The sequence below is a fragment of the Pleurodeles waltl genome, chromosome 12, assembly GCF_031143425.1.
Source record: "Pleurodeles waltl isolate 20211129_DDA chromosome 12, aPleWal1.hap1.20221129, whole genome shotgun sequence".
Lineage (NCBI taxonomy): Eukaryota > Metazoa > Chordata > Amphibia > Caudata > Salamandridae > Pleurodeles > Pleurodeles waltl.
In genome coordinates, this window is record NC_090451.1 from 689354422 (window position 1) to 689376144 (window position 21723).

At 43.1% G+C, this 21723-nt stretch overlaps 1 protein-coding gene across 2 annotated transcripts in view; it reads left to right on the plus strand.

The window, feature by feature from the left end:
• The window catches only part of NEURL4 (neuralized E3 ubiquitin protein ligase 4), a 139429-nt gene that overhangs the window by 25680 nt on the left and 92026 nt on the right, over positions 1-21723 (plus strand). For both annotated transcript variants that reach the window (XM_069215503.1, XM_069215504.1), the window contains exons 3-5: positions 7336-7401; positions 9387-9667; positions 9775-9886. In XM_069215503.1, coding sequence (XP_069071604.1) covers positions 7336-7401; positions 9387-9667; positions 9775-9886 — 459 coding nt within the window. The remainder of the gene's footprint in view (positions 1-7335; positions 7402-9386; positions 9668-9774; positions 9887-21723) is intronic.

Below are 21723 nucleotides of genomic sequence, written 5' to 3' on the forward strand. Positions count from 1 at the left end.
GGCTTGCCGCAAGATGCAAATCCAAATTCGTCGAGTAGCTAAGACATGTTCAGAGTTTACTACACGGATGGAAGAAGCAGAGACCCGGATCTCGCGTCTGGAGGATGAGGCTGGAGCTCGCCAGTCATCTCGAGAAATGATGGAGAAACAACTTGAGGACACTCAGTGGAAATTGACAGATTTAGAGGACAGAATGAGGAGGAATAATCTGCGCGTCCTGGGTGTACCAGAAGGACTTGAAGGATCAGATATACATAGCTTTATGGTCGCACTTTTTAAGGAAGCTTTTCCGGACTTACACCAGTGGGACTGGGACAAAGAGGTTCAAAGAGCCCATCGATTTCCTTTTAGCAAAATAGGACCAAACTCAGAAGGAGGAAGTGGTAGACCTAGAGCAATATTAATCTCTTTGCTTAATTATCAGGCAAGGCAGGCTATATACGACCGAGCTCAACCCAATGCTAGATGTAAGGCTAAGGGATGTGAGTTTTTTGTGAGACCAGACTATTGCCATATTACTGTTGAAAAAAGGTGGAGGCTCCGGCAGTTAATTCAGCCACTTCAAAGTAAGGGGGCACAGGTTTTTTTATTAAATCCGGCTAAACTGAAAGTAGTAATGGATAATAGGACTTACTTCTTCACGACAGAGGAGAAAGCAAGGGCTTTTTTGGGTGGACTTAACGGTCCGGTTCCCTAAGATAGATTTTCTGGATTGGGACATAGGGGTGGGGGTAAAGTAGAGAGGGTTAGGAGTTAAGCCCTGAGAAGTCGAGCCGGGGGTAAGATATTGTTTTGGCTGAAACAGGGTTAGATAGAGAGAGATAAAGACAAAGAAAGGGAGAAAAGGTAAAAGAAAAAAAGAAAAAGAAAATCATGCACTGGGTAGGGACGGTCGGAGCGGAAGCTTTACCATCATTAGGGACAGTGAGATCCCATACTCTCCATAAATTGGGTGTAAGGGTAGGGGTAAGGGGTGTAGGGGGGTGGGGGGGGTGGTTGGTAGCAGGGTTGGGGTACAAGGGGTGGGAGGATGGGAGAGGGGGGAGAGGGGGGAGAGGGGTGGTGGGGAGTGGGGGGGGCACTAATATAGGTAGAAATGTTCAGAACAATTTAATGAAGACATATCAAAAGAAGAGGATGTATAGGATTCAATATCAACAAGTTGGTTTCTTTAAGGGAGAAAGTATTGACGTGAGTTTGGTACATCAAACTGAGTGATATGGCAAATAGATTAAGGATTTGTACACTGAATATTTGCGGTCTAAATAGCCCCCAGAAAAGGAAAAGAGTGGCAGCTGGTCTTAAACTAATTAAATCAGATTTATATTGCTTGCAGGAAACACACATTGCATGGAGTAAGCGAGAGCTCATACGAGAGCTTGGGTTGACGCCTCTTGTTTGTACCAGACAGGAGGTTTCGACACGTGGGGTGACGATACTTGCCAGAAATAACAATGTACAAGTTTGTAGATCTCGAGCAAGTAACGATGGGCGGTGGGCTCTCTTAGAATTATCCGTGAATACATTTAAATTTACCCTCTGCACTATATATGGATCAGTTTTGGACGAGGCTGAGCCTCTGGATACGTTGAATATGGAACTAGTTGGATGGCCCTTACCAATAATTATTTGTGGCGACTTAAATATTGATTTAGAGGTAGGTAGCAGGAGCATGGACACCCAGAGTTTATATCAGGGACGAAAGCCTAAAGTATGGAAAGCTCTAAGGAGGTTAGTAAGGGAACATGGGTTGAGAGATGTCTGGGAAAATATTAAAACTGTAGATCCAGGGTATACCTATTACTCGTTCCCACATGCTAAATTGGTAAGGTTGGATTATTTTTTCGTATCACAAAACTTAATCCATGGGGCTGAAATAGAATGCAAACCCAGATTCTTATCAGATCATAATCCATTAATATTGTCCATAACAATTAAGGGACCATCTAATCCGCGTCGTGTATGGACATTTGATAGGAAATTGTTGGTTGACCCAGGATATATATCCCATATGAAAGAGTGGATTCACCACTTTTTTGATATCAATAGGAATACGGCAGATCCGGGGATGGTATGGGATTCATTTAAAGCTGCAGTGAGAGGTGAAACTCTTAGCTATAGTTTGGGAATACAGAAAATTAGGGGGAAGGAAATTGTAGAACTTCAAGAAAGATTAATAACAAAAGAGAGGGAATTGGCTAGTAAAATTACTAGTAGAGAAGACATTACTCTCACTCAGACCCAAATGGTGATTCTTAAGGCTAAAATAAATGCTTACTTGAATAAAACAGTGGCAGCCGTCTATCAAAGTCACCGATTGGAGTGTTATGAATATGGTGAATCCACAGGAAAAGTCTTAGCTAGACGGGTCAGACAAAAGGCAGTTAAACAGAATGTTTTGAATATAATTGATGGTAATGGGCGGAAACATACAGAGTTAGAAGGAATTCTAGAGGTTTTTAAGGGTTACTATCAGGAGCTGTATAGTGAAGATATAGTGTATTCTGAACAGCTACAAAAAAAGGTTAGTGAATTTCTGGGGGGATTAAAGAGTACAAGGCTCTCTTCTGAGGAACAAATTACATTAGATGCACCAATTCGTATTGATGAGATAATTGAGGCAGTAAGCTCCCTGGCAACAGGGAAAGCTGCTGGACCGGATGCAATACCACTTGAATTTTACAAGACCTTCCTGATAGACATTAAAAAGGATATGCATAGCATTTTTTGTATAGCGCAGGCAGGTCAGGCACCCTTATCGTGGGAATGTGCAAGTATTATAGTGCTAAAAAAAAAGGATAAATCAACAGAGTTCCCCAGTTCATATAGACCCATATCTTTGTTAAATGTAGATGGAAAGATTTATGCAAAGATTTTGGCCAGTAGATTGGCAAATGTGATAGTCAGGCTGGTTAGAAAACAACAACATGGGTTTATTCCGGGTAGAGATACAATAGATCATATAAGAAGAATAATAGCCATGTTTGATCTTGCAGAACTATATCAAACAAATTTAGGATTATTACTTTTGGATGCCGAGAAGGCATTTGATCGTGTATCGTGGAAGTTTCTATGGGAAGTCATGCGCTGGAAAGGTATAGGGAGTGGATATATCACAGCTATAAAAACTTTATATGTAGCCCCAAAAGCTAGAATTTGCATTGCTGGTTTGGAATCAGATACTATCTTAATCTCTAGGGGGACTAGACAAGGGTGTCCATGTTCCCCCTTGCTCTTTGCTCTATATATTGATTCTTTCTTGCTGAGATTAGAAGAATGCAAAAATATTCAACCTCTATTATATCATGGAGAAACATATAAGGTGTTTGCATATGCTGATGATGTAGCTATAGTGACAAGCAACACGGAGGAAGCTATTAAGGCAATAGAAATAGAGGCAAGAGAGTTCGGAAAATACTCCGGATATAAGCTGAACTCAGATAAAACACAAATAGTATGTTCTGGGCACGTTTCACTAGTAGATAGACGATTGGTATCTGAAGCAGTGTATTTGGGGGTGAAGATTACATCAGTGGTTAATCGGTTGGTGGAAATTAATTTTATCCCATTATTAAATAAAATAAAGAGGGATTTAGACCGAATGCATAATTTGCACTTATCGCTAGAGGGTCGTTGCAATGTATTGAAAATGATGGTTCTGCCAAAAATCCTATATTTATTTCGGGCTATTCCCCTTGAGGTTGATAAAAAATGGCTTAAAAGATTGGAAAAGATGGGGAATAATTTTTTATGGGGATATGCTAAAACGAGAAGGGCAATGAAGTATATGACACTTCCCAAAGATCGAGGCGGGTGGTCAGTCCCTAATTTTACACTGTATTACTACGCCTGTTGCCTTCAACATATGGATGAACTTATAAGGGGAAGTTTTAAGGGTAATGAAGAAGTAAAATCAACCCCTATTTATACTATGATGGCGGGTGGGGAGGCAAGTGGTTGGTTATCAAAATTTGAGGAACCAAGTTACTTTAAAAAAGTAAGATTTAAGCCTTTTTTGTCCGCCTTCAAGGTTTGGGCTCAGATAAAACGGAGTATGGGACTGGGAAAGATTACGGCTTATACACCAGTGAAATTTTCAGCTATCCCAAATCATATCTTTAGGGATCCCATACTAGATTTTTGGCGTTCTAGGGGAATAAATAAAGTCGGAGACTTGTATTGTAAATCCGGTTATAAATCATTTACGGATCTGCAGTCTCAATTTGGCTTACCTAAGACCCATTTTTTTAAATTTTTGCAAATACTAAATTTTTTACAGTCTCAGAAGTGCGTTACAGTACAGTTGTCGGAGATCCCGGTAGTTGAGGCTGTTAAAAATGGGGCAAAGATTGGCAAGTTATATAAGTTACTAACAGAGTTACAAGTAGATGATATGGCACAACAGAATGAGAGATGGATTGCACGATTTGGGGTGGCTGGAGAGTGGGTGGACCAATCCTTAGCCATGGCTGAGACAACATTTCTATCAGCTAATTTGAAAACCCAGCATTACAAAACACTGATGGACTTATATTATACTCCAGCAAAACTGAAAAAGTGGGGGATATCCTCTGGAAGCTGCAATCGATGTGGGGAAGTTGAAGCTGAGATAATGCATATGTTTTTTGTATGCCCAATGTTGCAGGGAATATTAAATGAGATAGAGGTATTCCTTAAGAAGATCACGCATTGCAATATTCAGGTTACTGTTATGCTGGTAGTATTGGGAGTCGTGGACTCACCTGAAAGTACGGAACCTGCACTGTATAAAATAAGGCGATTTTTATTTTTGTCCATGGCAATATACCGCTTATGTATTGCTACAGATTGGCTCAAAAAAGAACCCCCCACGTTTGAGAATTGGCGCTCTAGATTACTTACCATCTATAATACTGAATTAAGTCTTTATAAGTTAAAGGGTCATAAGAAGAGACATAGAGGAGAACGAATGTGGGCACCACTGACTAGATGGTTGGAATATCAAGACACAGTTTAAACAAAAAAAAATGCTAATTGTTTCGATATGTGATATATATAACTGAGGTTTTTTTAAAGGTCTTCTTTCTCCCATTGTTTTGTTTACTTTACTTTCTTCGCACGGATATATTATGTCTTCTTCTTTTTTTTTCTCATGTAACCCCCTCCCTCCGACATATTAAAATAAAATAAAAAATTTAAAAAAAAAAAAAAAAAAAAAGAAGCTATGTAAGGAGAAGCTTGAAAAGATTTATCTTTTTGTGGAAGTTAAGTAGGTTAGGGGTGATTCATAATCCTTCCAGTATTTGGCTCCACAGTTTGTGGGTGCCTTTGAACAAGAAAGCCTGTCTGACAGGTTTTTCTTTGTTTAGCTGCAGAGGTCGCTAGGATTAGTCTTTCTTTCGCTCTCGTTTCTCTTAGGCTTCTCTGTGTGGACAGCTTTGTGCATTATACAGGTAATTTTGAAGGTGATGCATTCTTCTGATCGGAGCCAGTAGATCTGTCTAAGGATTGCTGTAACATGGTTCAATAACCTGATGTTTGTTACCATCTGAAAGAAATTGGCTGTTATACATAAGGAGGATAGTTCTTTGAGACTTTTTTCTGTATTGATGGGTGAGGTTGGGTGAATATAGAAGTAGGAGTCTGTTCTTATTTGGGTTCAGTTTCAGGAAGAAGGCAGATGTGCTAATTTCAAGGGACATTGCCACGAACTTTGCCATAGACTCCTTCGTTCAGTATGCACCTTGCCTTTCAAAAAATATCTGGACCCTGAGGAGGTATGTGAACACCTCCGTGCATAAGAGGTTTAAAGCTACAGGTTAACCACACTGGTCTCCTAAAGGTACCACTTCATGATGAATGTACCAAACATATTCTGATATGCACCTAATGGCATGCATTCTTAAGGGTGAGCCTATTTGACACTCCCACAAGAACAATCAGTTGTTATATCTTCTGCATTCAAGCCTTATGGCCATAGCCTTACATTTAGGGAACACGGTCTTGTTTCCATTGTGTTATTCATTTTGAGAATAGTTGTTGGTAGGGGCAACCTTAGGATCATATTAACCAATATTTAACCACAACTTTATGTGTTTGTATTGTGCTTGCAACTGTAGAGATAGTTCTGATAATGTTACCTACCAGAAGAGACTTTGTGCATATCCCAGCTGGCAGACGTCTATTGCGGTGCCACATCGTTCAATCTCAAAGGAATAGGGCATACATGAAAAAAGCAGGGAAGGAAGTAAATGTGTGACAAAACAAATGGAAAATGCATGGAGCACAGTAATGTTTTGCAGTTTATAACTTTATCTCAGTCATTAAGCCTGAGGTATGCAAGGGAGTGGGTCCCAGAGGGGAGAGCCTTCGCTTTGAAGGTATTTTACCTCTAATCTGCGCAAACCACTTGGATGTGTAGAAAATAGGGTATCTGGCAGGTTAATATTTGCATTGTATTGTAGAGGTATGTACATGAGGCCTTCCAGGTGGAGTTTTGTGGACAATACACACCTTTGAAATAGTCTTTCTTATATTGAGAGTCCTTGCAGGGCTCATAAGTCTGGGCTGACGATATCTGAGCGATCATGTTTTAGGATTATTTTTACTGCGTAGTTTTGAGTGAACCCTTGGAAGTTTATAGATTGTTTTAGTTGGAGCCTGGTGTGGCTTTTTCTTTGTTGCAGCCAACAGGACCTTTGTAGGCTGTTGGTATTCAGTCACCAAAATGAGACTCCCCTCCCTCAAAACAATATTGGAAGAGACTCTTGATGACCACATTAGCTTTCAAGTTGTAGGTCAGTGAGGAGCTAAACAGAACCCATGCATTTTTCTTTCACTAAGGTGCCAGCAGACCAGTCTTACCTACCCCCCTATGATATATGTTAAGTAGTTGTTAAATAGTTGATGTTAACACTAAGTGGGTGGCAGAGGACCGTCTGATTCTGTGAAAGACCAGTGGACCCCATAGGCTAACAAATAGTATGGAGGAAAATTAAGAGTGTAGCTATTTTGCCTTTGTTAAATGGCAGGGAATTTTATCAAATGTCTAGGGGTTTGGGCTATGGACTGCAGTGGGGTGATGAAATACAGAGATGCCCAGAATACACAATATGCCTAGGATGATTTGAGCGAAAATGTGCAACCTTGCATTTGGGATTTAATAATATTGGTGACACGTGCCATCTGCTGGTCTTTGTTTTAGGTTGGTGCAAGAGTGTTCCTCTGCTACTGAATTTACTACTAAGATTTTTTTTTTAATACTTTGAAAGGAGGTTATACCTCTTATATTACATTTTTGTGGCATTGTCTTATCAGTATTCAGTCTCCTGACATTTTTTCTTTTTTTCTTTTTAGTCGCTGCACTTCCTAACAGCCAATCTCGCCCAGATAAATTTCCCAACAGTTTGGAGTCCGAAAACGGTGAGTAAATAATTGTTGACCTTTTTTGGCTTCAACTTATGTTATCAGACTGTGCCTCTAATTATTTTGTACAACACGTGCACCACTGTTGCCTATGCTCCTGAAACCATTGTAAAATAAATTCTGCAGAGCCGGTATCCCCATTCTGCAAAACGTGTTTGCTTGCCTTAGGCAACCAGAGGGAGGAAGTATCTGCCACTGAGTAGCATAGTATAGTTAGAATTCTAAGTGTGCAGCAGTGAATGCCAGTGAGTTTTTTTTTTTTTTTTTTTTTTAATTTCTTTTTTTTACTAAGCGGTTCTGTGTGTATCGATTAGACAAAGAGAGCAAAGTTGTCTTTGTCACTTAGAACCGGTGGTAGGAAAACATCCCCTTACTTCCCTTGTTACCAATCTCTAAGTTTATTATGTGTGGCCCTCAGCATCCTTGCTTCCATCTGCTAGGTAGGGGAGCCATAACATGGCTTCTCCTCTCACTCCCAAAATTTCAAAGAAAATACCTGTTGTCCTGCCGCCCACGCAGACTACTGTTGGCGCCTACCCTTTCCCTCTTCGACAGAGCCTGTGCTTCCTGCTTTCCAGCGCTGCTCTGCACCTGGAATTCTTAGAACATAGCAACAGTGGGTAACAGCTTCTTTTTTTTATTTTTTTTATTTTTATGAAAACTGTTGCTTAATCATAGATGAGTTACTGGTTTTGAGTCAAGTTATTCATGCTAATGGTTCTCTACCGGAGTCATACATAACATAAATTTATAGGTTGGTGTCAGTGAATTATGGGAATTTTTTCACTGATGGGTTCTGGGTGGCATCAAATAGACAACAATAGCAAAGCTCAAGTTGTCTATGAGGTCACTCTGAACCCCAAAATGAAAACCATCCTCGTAATTCACTTTTTACCAATCTATAATTTTATGGTATGTAAGGCCCCAGAATTCATAAGCCTCTGCTTTCAAGTCCATTGAGGTGCAGAGGAATAATGGATGAGCGATACATAACATGGCCTCTCGTCGCTATTCCAAATGTGAAAAGTAAATCATAAAAACAGTCATCTGACTTAAGTCCAAAAAGTCAAGATCAATGCCAAATGATATGGTTATGCCTGTATAAATGAGTTTTATTTAAGTTCAATGTATAGACATCTATAATTCATGATGATACTGAAAATGTGGCATGTTGCTGAGGAATGAGGGGCTGGTGTCTAGCCTACTTCGTGTGACGGAGCATTGCAGTACATAGTGCTGACTGAATATGTGATTGGTGAATGAGCTATGCTTTTTTCCTCAACCAACCCCATCCCCCCTATTTACCTATAGTCCTTGCAGAAAGATGTGGAAAGCAGGGGTCCCTGTTTTGTGACTTAGTAGTGTTATCTCATCATTGCACCCATTTAAATCTCCAGTGCCTTCACTTGTTGGTAATGGATTCTGGTATATGATGTGCTTATCTTTAGTAAACATTTCAAAGTGTAAATTTCTCTCTCAAAAATTAGATGTAATGCAGAACACATAAGGGAATAACACCCACTGCTAAATTAGACAGATTGCCAAATGCAGTGCTTCTGTGGGGAACAGAGTGCTTAGAGCCTGAGTGCCTCTTACCACTTTGAACCTCTCCCGACAGAGACACCATGGGTGAAACAAGAGCTGGAAATGGCCTTTCATGTCCCCGCCTTGGAGTGGGTGAGGGCTTCCTGTTCCACTGCAGTCCTAGTTATTTGAATGTGTGCTTTTGGAGGACGTGGGAACATTAGAAACAGAAGGAAAAGTGTTCTGTTTACCTTGTTAAACAACTGGACCATAAACCGGGATGAGACTGAGAAAGTAGAGAAAGGGCAAGATAATTGTCATGTTCTCTTGATTTCTTTATCATCCGGAATTGGAGAAAAATCTCAGCACTAAATTTAATAGAATGAAAAAGGTTAACATTTAGACACTTATCAGCATTTGGTACTGCACCATATCTAACATATATAGTGCCCTTTCAGGATTCTCCACTATGGAACTCTCTGAAGTGGTGAGCAATGCCATATTGTCAGCCTACAATAGCAGCCTTTTGAACGTCAGCCTCGGCAGCCCGACGGAGACAAGTGCTGCCTGCACCCCTTCGATGACCTCCAATGATGCCCTTCTCTTTCATGAGAAGTGCGGCACCCTCATCAAGCTCAGCAACAACAACAAAACTGCAGAGCGGCGGCGACCTCTGGATGAATTCAACAACGGAGTGGTGATGACTAACCGCCCATTGCGAGATAACGAAATGTTTGAAGTAAGGGAGTTGCAAAGCTTATTGTCTAGTTTCTGGCTGTCACCAAAAGGTGATCTGTAGATGGAATCAATCCTTTTTAATTGCTCTTCTGTTTTATGTTCTCTTAGATTCGGATTGATAAACTGGTAGACAAGTGGTCAGGGTCTATCGAGATTGGTGTAACAACACACAACCCTAACAATTTAGAATATCCAGCTACTATGACCAACCTGCGTTCAGGTAACATTGATACACCCTTGTGTACATATACCATTTTGCATGCACTTCGGTCTATGTATAGCTTCTGTATATGCTTAATAACACTTATTCATGTGCCTGCAGTCCTTTGTCTCTTTGTTTGTTTGTTTTTATTTGTTTTTTTGTTTGCTCCATACTCAGATAATACTCTGAGAGAACTTGCTGAGGTTGATTAGAGTAGCACTGAATGAGGTAATAGTAACATATTACTAGCACAGCAATATTTATGTGATTTAGTTGCATAGTAAAGAATGGGTTTTTTTTTTTTTTTTTTTTTTTTTGTTTGTTTGATACTGCCCTGTGTATCAGTAACACCCCTTAATGCACCAACATTCTAGTACTGTTTTGTATTGCTGAGGTCCGGTATGGCTTCAAATGCCACCTTTAACTTCCCTTTTCCCCCCTCTCTGTTTTTTTCACATTATTACATTTAATTTTATCAATTATATTATTTCATGTTTAACGGTGGCTAAACACTTGCATTTTTGTAAGCAAAGGAACTCTAGCACTTGGAGATGGTGATTTTTTTCAGGGCCGTATAATTTACTGTAGTTGAAACCAAAGTTAAAGCAAGCTTGAGAGCATTATGGAATTTGCATCAGTGGTGCACATACATGTACGAGTAGCATCACAGGTGACCTAAGAGCTTTATCTGCAAAAGGCACCTAGAGGAAGGGTCATATCTTTAAACATATGTTAATCAACCATTATATGTCAGTGCCAATAGAGCCTTTATTTCTCATTATCGTGACAAAGTGCCAATGGTTGTTGTGTTCCCCATGCCCCTCGTGTTCCCATTACTATTTGGAGTTTGAGTCAACGTGGGGTATATTGGGTTAGGTTATTGTGCTTTAGGTTAGGTGACCTTATCTAACTCAGTGAATTTAGGATGCAGGATATGGTCAAATAACTGTAGCTGGAAGTCTTCATGCACTGTTTACTTGGGATTAGTAACTGTAGGAACCTAGGTTCTGGTTCCAGAAGACCCCCGCCAACCTCTCACACACTTTTGGCATAGTTTTTTATGCATCATTGTCCAAAGTGTGCTGGGTTCCTGCTAACCAGGGTCCCAGTGCCAGTATTACCTCCCCAAAAACAAGACCCCTGGTCACTTGATCCCCCAAGTTGCCAGGTCTTTAGAACCTCTGTGAGCCCTTAGTAAGTAGTACCCCTGGTACCTATGGCATGGGTACTAAAGAGCTAGGAGCTGTAGTATGTAAGTTGTGGCCCTCTGAGGGACCCAGCACCAACCTTATGCAAACTGCCATTGCTAACTGCGTGATAAGGTGCTCCAAAAACTGAACACATGGCACATAGCCTGTGTGCCGTGTCCCCTTAACACTGTATGTGATATTTGTAAGTCACCCCCTACAGCCCTAAGAGAGGGTGCTTTCTATTACATGTGTCGGCATACCTGCAAGAACAGATATGCCCCTGCTATGTCTTTGTCAATTCTTAGACATAGAAAGTGAACAGGGAAGCCATTTTAAGTACATGCTCTGAACATAGTCAATACAGGTTCCCCGGCTACGTGATGGCTTCACTGAAACTAGGGATGTTTGGTATCAAACATCTCGTATTAATAACCCCTCACTGATTCTATTGATGGATTTATAAATACAAGCATCCAGAGTGCACCCTGACTACCGGTGTGCTGACTGACTAGTTTTATTCAGCCTGCCACCAACAGACAGGTTTCTGACCCTCAAGGGTGAGAGCCTTTGTTTCGGAAGGTGGGGAACAAAGCTTGCTCTGGTAGGGGTGTTAAACATCCTTCCCAAGAGGCTGACCTGCAAATCTGCATTCCAAGACAGGAGGCTTTAAAGGAGCCCACCGCTTTGGTATGCAGATCTGGTTTCCCACAGAAGGGAAATGCCAACCCCCTGCCACAGAGCCCATTTGACACATGGACCGGTGGGAAAATTAGCTATGCAGGAGGCGTATTGCACTGCCAGGCTGGGGACACATCTAGGGTGACCAGCCTGATGTGAACACAAATTTCGGTATTCCAACATCTTGTGTGTGGTGGAATTAAGAATTCTGGGACAGAGTGATGGCCATTCCTCAAAAGAAGTGGTCCTCTAGAGGGCATAATGACCCCAAGGGTAAGTAGCCCATTGGCTACTACCCCTCATTCTTCTTAATTCCCCCTAGATTGAAACATTAGGGGGCCCCCTGATACCAGGAAATCAGGTCTTCACTGGACACAAAAGTAGGACTGAACAAGAAGCCTGCTGACTCGAGAAGCTCAACTGAATTTACACTAATTCTGCCTGCTGCACTTGACCCTTGTGGAACATCTGGCCTGTTCTGCAGCATCCTAGAAGCTGGGAGAGCTGCCTGCCAGTAGTTCGCATATTGCCAAGAAGAACTTCCTTGGAGCAGAAGAGCTGCTTCCCTGCATCTGCAGGCAATCAAAGAAGAACTGTGAGGACCCAGGACCACCAAAACCTGACGCCAGACAGCACCACTGCACCCGAGTCTCCTTCCCGGGCTGAAGTAGGCCAATGGTGTCAGCGTGGTTTCCAGGCCCTCCAGAGATGAAGCGCATCTTAGTTTGCTCACTGTGGACTTCCTGGCAGTGTCAGTAGTGTCCTTCAACAGACCACATTCTACCGCGACTGCTTCTGTTGATGGAGACCTAACTTTCAACTACACCTCTGCACCCAGACTCCCTGGACTGAGGAGAAGAGGATTACTAGTGTTCCTACATCCCTGTGACTCGTTAGACCTGAGCCCACTTGTTGGTTGGACTGGATCCACAGTCCACGCCTGCAGCCTCTTTCTGCTGTCACCCTCTACTACGACCACCACTGGTGACGGAAACTCGATGGTCCAAGACACCTGTGCACCCGGACACCCCGAACCGAGAAAACCAGGACCACTGGTGCCCCTACAACCCTGAAACTTGAGCCCTGAGGCCATTTGTTGGTTCAGTCAGAGTGGATCCCCCAGTCAACGCCTGCAGCTTTTTCTTCCGGCCCCCTCTACTGCAACAGTCACTGGCGATAGAAACCTGACGGTCCAAGATACCTCAGCACCCAGATCCCCGTATTGAGGAGAATAGGACCACTGGTGTCCCTAAGACCCAAGCATTGCAAGACTTGAACCCCTCGGTGATTCAGAGAGACCTGGACTTTCAGTCCACCACTGCAGCATCTTTGTGACCCGACGGATCCCTACTGACTAACACAGGCCCCCGGCTGCCCCAGTTCCGCCTGAGATGACCTGGTGGTGTTGCTTTGGACCTTGCCCCATACTCACCTTAAGTCCTGGAGAGCAATCCTGTAAATTGCTGTGGAGTACCTGTTAGCTGTATGGTAACATTGCAGCTACAGAAAAATGCACTAAGTGTCAACTTTTGAAATCTCTACTAATTATTCATAGTATTCACCTGATTCTGGCAAAAGAGAGCATTTGGGGTGTCCTTTGTGCCTCTGTAATTCCTCTGGGGTTTGCATGGACTCTATTACACAGTGTGCCTCTTTTTGACCCACTATATAAGGAGCCAGATTCCTACTAGAACCTCCTCCTTGGCCAGCTTCTAGGATAGTCTGAACTTATGAATTGGCTTGAACAATGGTTGTAAAGGTAGAACTCTCACACATTGGCTTCTCTTACTCTGCCACCCTTCACCAAGTATCTGGTGACCTATTTGATTGTGTTAGTTCTAATGATGCTTGTACTCAACCTTCACAGTTTTGTCTCCCTACCCGCCTAGCCTTCAGTCATGTGATCTCATACAAAGCTGTAAAGGGTCACTTGAAGGACAATCACTGCATCTTGACAGCCCAACCTAAAATAAGCCTAGCTTTGAGCAATGGGGGTTAGTGGTGGAGGAGGGGCGATAGACATTGGCCTCTTGCAAGAAAGTTACATACCAAAATGGAGTGGATGTTCTTTGAGCCTAAAGGTGGGGGGAGGGAATGAAAGAATTGTCATCATATTCACATGTAAGATTCTCAAATACACAATGGTCTCACACAAGGCCGGCCGAAAACGTAGCTGGTTTTATTACCAACTTAAAATATGCTTTACGAAATGCAGTTTCATAAATTTCTGTTATTCCTATAACAGTGATAGACTTTTTTTCTTTTTTAGGAATTAACATAATTTAAAAGATGACTGCCTGTCTCCCCCCCCATTTCTACTAGATCATATTTTCTCTGCCGAGAGGCATAACATTTGTTTGTAATATGAGCTGTAGGAAAGCTTTGATAAACACCTGGAGGTTATGCCATCTGCACAGTAAACTGGGAAACCGCCAGGCTGGACCAGTTAACTGGTTGAATTTCCATTCAAACCACTTCAAGGTTTTACAGACTATTCCGTTTCTTCTCTGCCTCGTTAGAGTAAAGAATAATTTCGGGAAGCAATGATTGCTCTTGTCCTCAAACATGATGATCACAGAGAACCCAGAAAATTACGGGCTTTCATAAATAATAAGCAGGTTTTGTTCGGTATAGATTAGGTACCTTTAACATTATTCCTCTCGGAGCTGAACACATAAAAGAAAAGTAGATAGATGTAGAATTGAGCACTGGAAAAGTATTTACTAGCCTGGAAAAACTTTCAGGGGAGCTTGAAACGTGAACATGCTAATTTAATTTGTTGAACGATATTAACAATTATGTTCTCTATCATGGGATCGTTATTATCATAAACACCAAATATCTCCACTAGTGTGCTTCATTCCTGAACATGTTTACAGCAGGGAGAAAAGGGTCTTTTATTGTAAGCCTTTGTAAAGGCAGCCTTTCTTCCACTTTAATTTTTCATTAAATAGAAATCTACATGTATTCTACATTTATTACCATATACAGCCCTGAAGGATTACCCCCCAACCCACTCCCCCTCAAAAAGAGCTCAGCAGTGGCTGATTATGGTCCTTCTCGAGGCTTCATAACAATGTGAAAAGGTTCTTTTCTCCCTTTGCCCATTATTTCTCCTGAAACAAACTTTTATGAAGACTGTGCATGGTCAAAGACAAGCATAAAGTCAGTGAGTAATGAGAGGAAGCTGGGTTGTGGGAAATTAATGCACTGAGATGCAATCTTTAAAGGGATAACTCTCCAACCCCTTACTACCAGATCCATGCTGGGTGCGTAAATTGAAAAGGTCTGCTTGAGTTTTTTTTTCTTTTTTAAAAATTTCTTACTCTATAATTTGATGGTGTCCTAGCTGCGGGTGTGCAAGAAATCTTCTGAGATAAGTGTGGTGCTGGTTGTGACGCCTCTGTAAATGATGTAGCTGGTTTTGCAGCTGGCGCAGGCAATGGGCACTAGCAGAGTTCCATCAAGATGGGGTGATATGATATTTATTTCCCTGGATGAGACTTGCTGTGGGGTGTAGGATGGCCCAAAGGGATGGCAGTATGACATCTGGGAGCTCACAGAGTACCACCATTCGGGATTACACCATCCAGATGCAAAATTATGAAGGTTTGAACAGCTTTTCTGAAGTCACTTTCTGGAGTAAACGATTGACTTTCTTTAGAACGGAGGCTGGTTTGTTTTTGTGGCATTTTGTTACTTGAGGGTGAGTTTGGTGTGCTGGGTGAATCCAAGAGAATTGGCATTCAGTAAAAGTTTGGGTTCAAATCTGTCAAACGTAATTGAGCTAGTTTTGTACTGTAAATTGTTTGTTGTTCTTGACAAATACCATGAATTCTGTCTTGGTTGGGTTTTGCTTCAGGTAGGTACTAGGCATCAAGGGCACACAGACAGTAAGCTTGTTATGGGCATTCCAAGTCCTTAAGACCAAAATGGGCAGCCTGTGACATCCATGATGCTGAGGAATGATCACTCTTCCAGAAGGGTACACTACCACTGGGCCTGGAGGCCACAGAGCTATCATCCAGTCACATGGCTAGGCAGATAAAAGGCACTGCCTTGCCGTCAAGAAGGCACTGCTTCCATGGGTCTAGCAGGTCTTGAGAAATCTGCTCACCACGGCAAGTCAAATTTAATCAGGGCAAGCTATTTTTAGGGCCTACTGGCCCGGTCTGGGATAGAGGTCAAGCTGGCATCTATGATGCTGAGGAATGATCACTTTAAGCAAAATTTTCTAACGTTGCAGTGAGAGAATGGAAAGTAAAATGAACTGTGGTACTCGTTGTGTGAAACGGAAGGCTGTAGCATGTCATTTTTTCCTAACAATCAACATTTAAATAGCTTGTACATTAAAATGTACAGTAGTGTTCAGTAGTTAGGAAAGCACTTTTATTGTAATCCTGAAGGGTGATGGAAACTAAGATTTTAATAGGACCAAAACTCTATGTTCGATGGCATCTGTCGCTGTAGATAAGCATGTTTTGCAATAGCTCGCCATCTGGTGTTGGGCCGGAGTGTTACAAGTTGTTTTTCTTCGAAGAAGTCTTTCGAGTCACGGGACCGAGTGACTCCTCCTTTTGTCTCCATTGCGCATGGGCGTCGACTCCATCTTCGATTGTTTTTTTTCCGCCATCGGGTTCGGACGTGTTCCTGTCGCTCCGAGTTTCGGAACGGAAAGATAGCTAATTTCGGAAGATTTTCGTCGGTATTGTTGCGTTCGGGATCGGCGTAGTTAGATTCAACACCGCGTCGAAGGATCGAAGAGCTCCGGTGCCCTTCGGGGGTAGTTTTTTCGATCCCCCGTCGGGGCCTGGTCGGCCCGACCGCGTGCTGAAGAACGCCGATGGAACGGACCCCGTTCCGTTTCTGCCCCAAATGCCACAATAAATACCCCTATACAGACCAACACTTGGTCTGTAACCTGTGCCTGTCACCTGAGCACAGTGAAGACACCTGCGAGGCCTGTCGTGCGTTCCGGTCCCGAAAAACACTCCGAGACCGTCGAGCCAGAAGACTTCAGATGGCGTCCGCGCCGACAGCCCACCGAGAGTTCGAGGAACAAGAAGAGGAAGGTACCTTCTCGATCCAAGACTCAGATTCCGAAGGATTCGACGATACACAAACCGTGAGTAAGACGTCGAAAACCACTCAGAGGAAGATTTACAAGGCCCAGGGGACGCCACTGCCACCAGGCCATGGCTCCACCCATAAATTCGGTGACCGACCGTCGGCACCGAAAAAGGCCCAAACAGTGCCGAGATCGTCCGACTCCGGTCGAGACACCGGCACGCAGCCTTCTCGGGACCGAGAAAGTGCTGAAGACAAGCATCGACACTGAGATGCCGGTGTAGACACGGCTCGACGCCGAGACAGCGGCCCCGAAGAAGATCGGCGCCCACAGGTTTCGGCCCCGAAAATGAAAAAAGTCACCTCGGAGCCGAAAAAGGACGCAGACAGGGTTTCGGTCCCGAAACAAACTGCAACCGACCCAGCTTCAGGCTCTTATACAGAAGAGCACTCGCTAACCTCCCAAATGCAAAAGCATAGGTTTGAGGAAGAGCTACAATCAACTGATGTGGACCATACGCAAAAGCGTATTTTCATACAGCAGGGGACAGGAAAAATAAGCACCCTTCCCCCTATTAGAAGAAAGAGAAGGTTGGAGTTCCAAACTGAACAGACACCACAACCAAAAGTGGTGAAAAGAGTTACCCCACCACCCTCTCCTCCGCCCGTGATTAACGTCTCACCAGCACAAACTCCATCACACTCCCCAGCTCACACCACCATGAGCCAGGGTGACCAAGATCAAGACGCATGGGACCTATACGACGCCCCAGTGTCAGATAACAGTCCGGAGGCATACCCTACGAAGCCATCTCCACCAGAGGACAGCACCGCGTATTCTCAAGTGGTGGCTAGAGCAGCACAATTTCACAACGTAAGCCTCCACTCAGAACAGGTCGAGGATGATTTTTTATTCAACACACTCTCCTCCACCCACAGCTCATACCAAAGCCTGCCTATGCTCCCTGGTATGCTCCGGCACGCAAAAGAAATCTTTAAGGAGCCGGTCAAAAGTAGGGCAATCACACCAAGGGTGGAAAAAAAGTATAAGGCGCCTCCTACAGACCCGGTTTTCATCACTACACAGCTGCCTCCAGACTCTGTCGTTGTAGGAGCAGCTAGGAAAAGGGCCAACTCCCACACATCTGGAGATGCACCACCCCCAGATAAAGAAAGCCGCAAGTTCGATGCAGCTGGTAAGAGAGTCGCAGCACAAGCTGCAAACCAGTGGCGCATCGCGAACTCCCAGGCACTACTTGCGCGCTATGACAGAGCCCATTGGGACGAGATGCAACATCTCATTGAACATCTGCCCAAGGACTTACAAAATAGGGCAAAACAAGTGGTTGAGGAGGGACAGACCATTTCCAACAACCAGATCCGCTCCTCCATGGACGCTGCAGATACAGCTGCACGGACAATTAATACATCTGTAACTATCAGAAGGCATGCATGGCTCCGAACGTCTGGATTTAAACCAGAGATTCAACAAGCAGTTCTCAATATGCCTTTTAACGAAAAGGAACTGTTCGGTCCAGAAGTGGACACAGCGATTGAGAAACTCAAGAAAGACACGGACACTGCCAAAGCCATGGGCGCACTCTACTCCCCGCAGAGCAGAGGGAATTACAGCACATTCCGTAAAAAACCCTTTAGAGGGGGGTTTCGGGGTCAGAGCACACAAGCCAGCACCTCACAAGCAACACCGTCCAGTTACCAGGGACAGTATAGAGGAGGTTTTCGGGGACAATATAGAGGAGGGCAATTCCCTAGGAATAGAGGAAGATTTCATAACCCCAAAACCCCTACTACTAAACAGTGACTCACATGTCACTCACCCCTCCACACAACACCAGTGGGGGGAAGAATAAGTCATTATTACAAAGCATGGGAGGAAATCACTACAGACACTTGGGTTCTAGCAATTATCCAACATGGTTATTGCATAGAATTTCTACAATTCCCTCCAAACATACCACCAAAAGCACAAAATTTGACAAAACATCATTCCAATCTCCTGGAGATAGAAGTGCAGGCACTATTGCAAAAGAATGCAATCGAATTAGTGCCAAACACACAAATAAACACAGGAGTTTACTCACTGTACTTTCTGATACCAAAGAAGGACAAAACGCTGAGACCAATCCTAGACCTCAGAGTAGTGAACACTTTCATCAAATCAGACCACTTTCACATGGTCACACTACAAGAAGTATTGCCATTGCTAAAACTACACGACTACATGGCAACTTTAGACCTCAAGGATGCTTATTTCCATATACCAATACACCCATCGCACAGGAAATACCTAAGGTTTGTATTCAAGGGAATACATTACCAATTCAAGGTACTGCCTTTCGGATTAACAACCGCACCAAGAGTCTTTACCAAATGTCTAGCGGTAGTCGCTGCACATATAAGAAGGCAGCAAATACATGTGTTCCCATATCTAGACGACTGGCTAATCAAGGCCCATTCGTTAATAGAGTGCTCAAATCACACAAATCATATCATACAAACCCTCTTCAAACTAGGGTTCACCGTCAACTTTCCAAAATTCTGCCGCGCAAGGTACAACAATACCTAGGAGCCATAATAGACACATCAAAAGGAGTAGCCACTCCAAGTCCACAAAGAATTCAAAATTTCAACACCATCATACAATGCATGTATCCAACACAAAGGATACAAGCAAAGATGGTATTACAACTCCTAGGCATGATGTCTTCATGCATAGCCATTGTCCCAAACGCAAGACTGCACATGAGGCCCTTACAACAGTGCCTAGCATCACAGTGGTCTCAAGCACAGGGTCATCTTCTAGATCTGGTGTTAATAGACCGCCAAACTTACCTCTCGCTTCTGTGGTGGAACAACATAAATTTAAACAAAGTGCGGCCTTTCCAAGACCCAGTGCCACAATACGTAATAACAACAGATGCTTCCATGACAGGGTGGGGAGCACACCTTGATCAACACAGCATACAAGGACAATGGAACGTACATCAAACAAAACTGCATATAAATCACCTAGAACTTCTAGCAGTTTTTCAAGCACTAAAAGCTTTCCAACCAATAATAGTTCACAAATACATTCTCGTCAAAACAGACAACATGACAACAATGTATTATCTAAACAAGCAAGGGGGGACGCACTCCACGCAGTTAAGCCTGCTAGCACAAAAGATTTGGCGTTGGGCAACAGGTCCACGAATGGGAAATTCACCCCCAAATTCTGAACACTTATTGCAAACTCTGGGGAACTCCTCAGATAGACTTGTTTGCGACAAAGGAGAACGCAAAATGCCAAAACTTCGCATCCAGATACCCACACAAACAGTCCCAAGGCAATGCCCTATGGATGAACTGGTCAGGGATATTTGCTTACTCAGTCAGAAGAAACTCAAACTCATATTAATAGCACCAACTTGGGCAAGGCAACCCTGGTACACAACGCTGCTAGACCTATCAGTAGTACCCTGCATCAAATTGCCCAACAGGCCAGATCTGTTGACACAACACAACCAAAAGATCAGACACCCAGATCCAGCATCGCTGAATCTAGCAATCTGGCTCCTGAAATCCTAGAATTCGGGCACTTACAACTTACCCAAGAATGTATGGAAGTCATAAAACAAGCCAGAAGGCCATCCACCAGGCACTGCTATGCAAGTAAATGGAAGAGGTTTGTTTGCTACTGCCATATTAATCAAATACAACCATTACACACAACTCCAGAACATGTAGTGGGTTACTTGCTTCACTTACAAAAATCTAACCTGGCTTTCTCTTCCATTAAAATACACCTTGCAGCAATATCTGCATACCTGCAGACTACCTATTCAACTTCCCTATATAAGATACCAGTCATTAAAGCATTCATGGAGGGCCTTAGGAGAATTATACCACCAAGAACACCACCTGTTCCTTCATGGAACCTAAATGTTGTCCTAACTAGACTTATGGGTCCACCTTTTGAACCCATGCACTCCTGCGAAATACAGTTCCTAACCTGGAAGGTGGCATTTCTCATCGCCATTACTTCCCTAAGAAGAGTAAGTGAGATTCAGGCGTTTACAATACAGGAACCTTTTATACAACTACACAAGAATAAGGTCGTCCTAAGGACCAATCCTAAATTTTTGCCAAAGGTTATTTCACCGTTCCATCTAAATCAAACAGTGGAACTTCCAGTGCTCTTTCCACAGCCAGATACCGTAGCTGAAAGGGCACTACATACATTAGATGTCAAAAGAGCATTGATGTATTACATTGACAGAACAAAGAACATTAGAAAGACTAAACAACTATTTATTGCATTTCAAAAACCTCATGCAGGAAACCCAATATCAAAACAAGGTATAGCCAGATGGATAGTTAAATGCATCCAAATCTGCTACCTTAAAGCTAAACGACAGCTGCCCATTACACCAAGGGCACACTCAACCAGAAAGAAAGGTGCTACCATGGCCTTTCTAGGAAACATCCCAATGCAAGAAATATGTAAGGCAGCCACATGGTCTACGCCTCACACATTCACCAAGCACTACTGTGTAGACGTGTTATCCGCACAACAAGCCACAGTAGGTCAAGCCGTATTAAGAACATTATTTCAGACTACTTCCACTCCTACAGGCTGATCCACCGCTTTTGGGGAGATAACTGCTTACTAGTCTATGCAAAACATGCGTATCTACAGCGACAGATGCCATCGAACTGAAAATGTCACTTACCCAGTGTACATCTGTTCGTGGCATCAGTCGCAGTAGATTCGCATGTGCCCACCCGCCTCCCCGGGAGCCTGTAGCAGTTTGGAAGTTACCTTCAACTATTTGTATATGTATCATCTCAACCTTAAATAGGTGCATACTTAGTCACTCCATTGCATGGGCACTATTACTACAATTCAACTCCTACCTC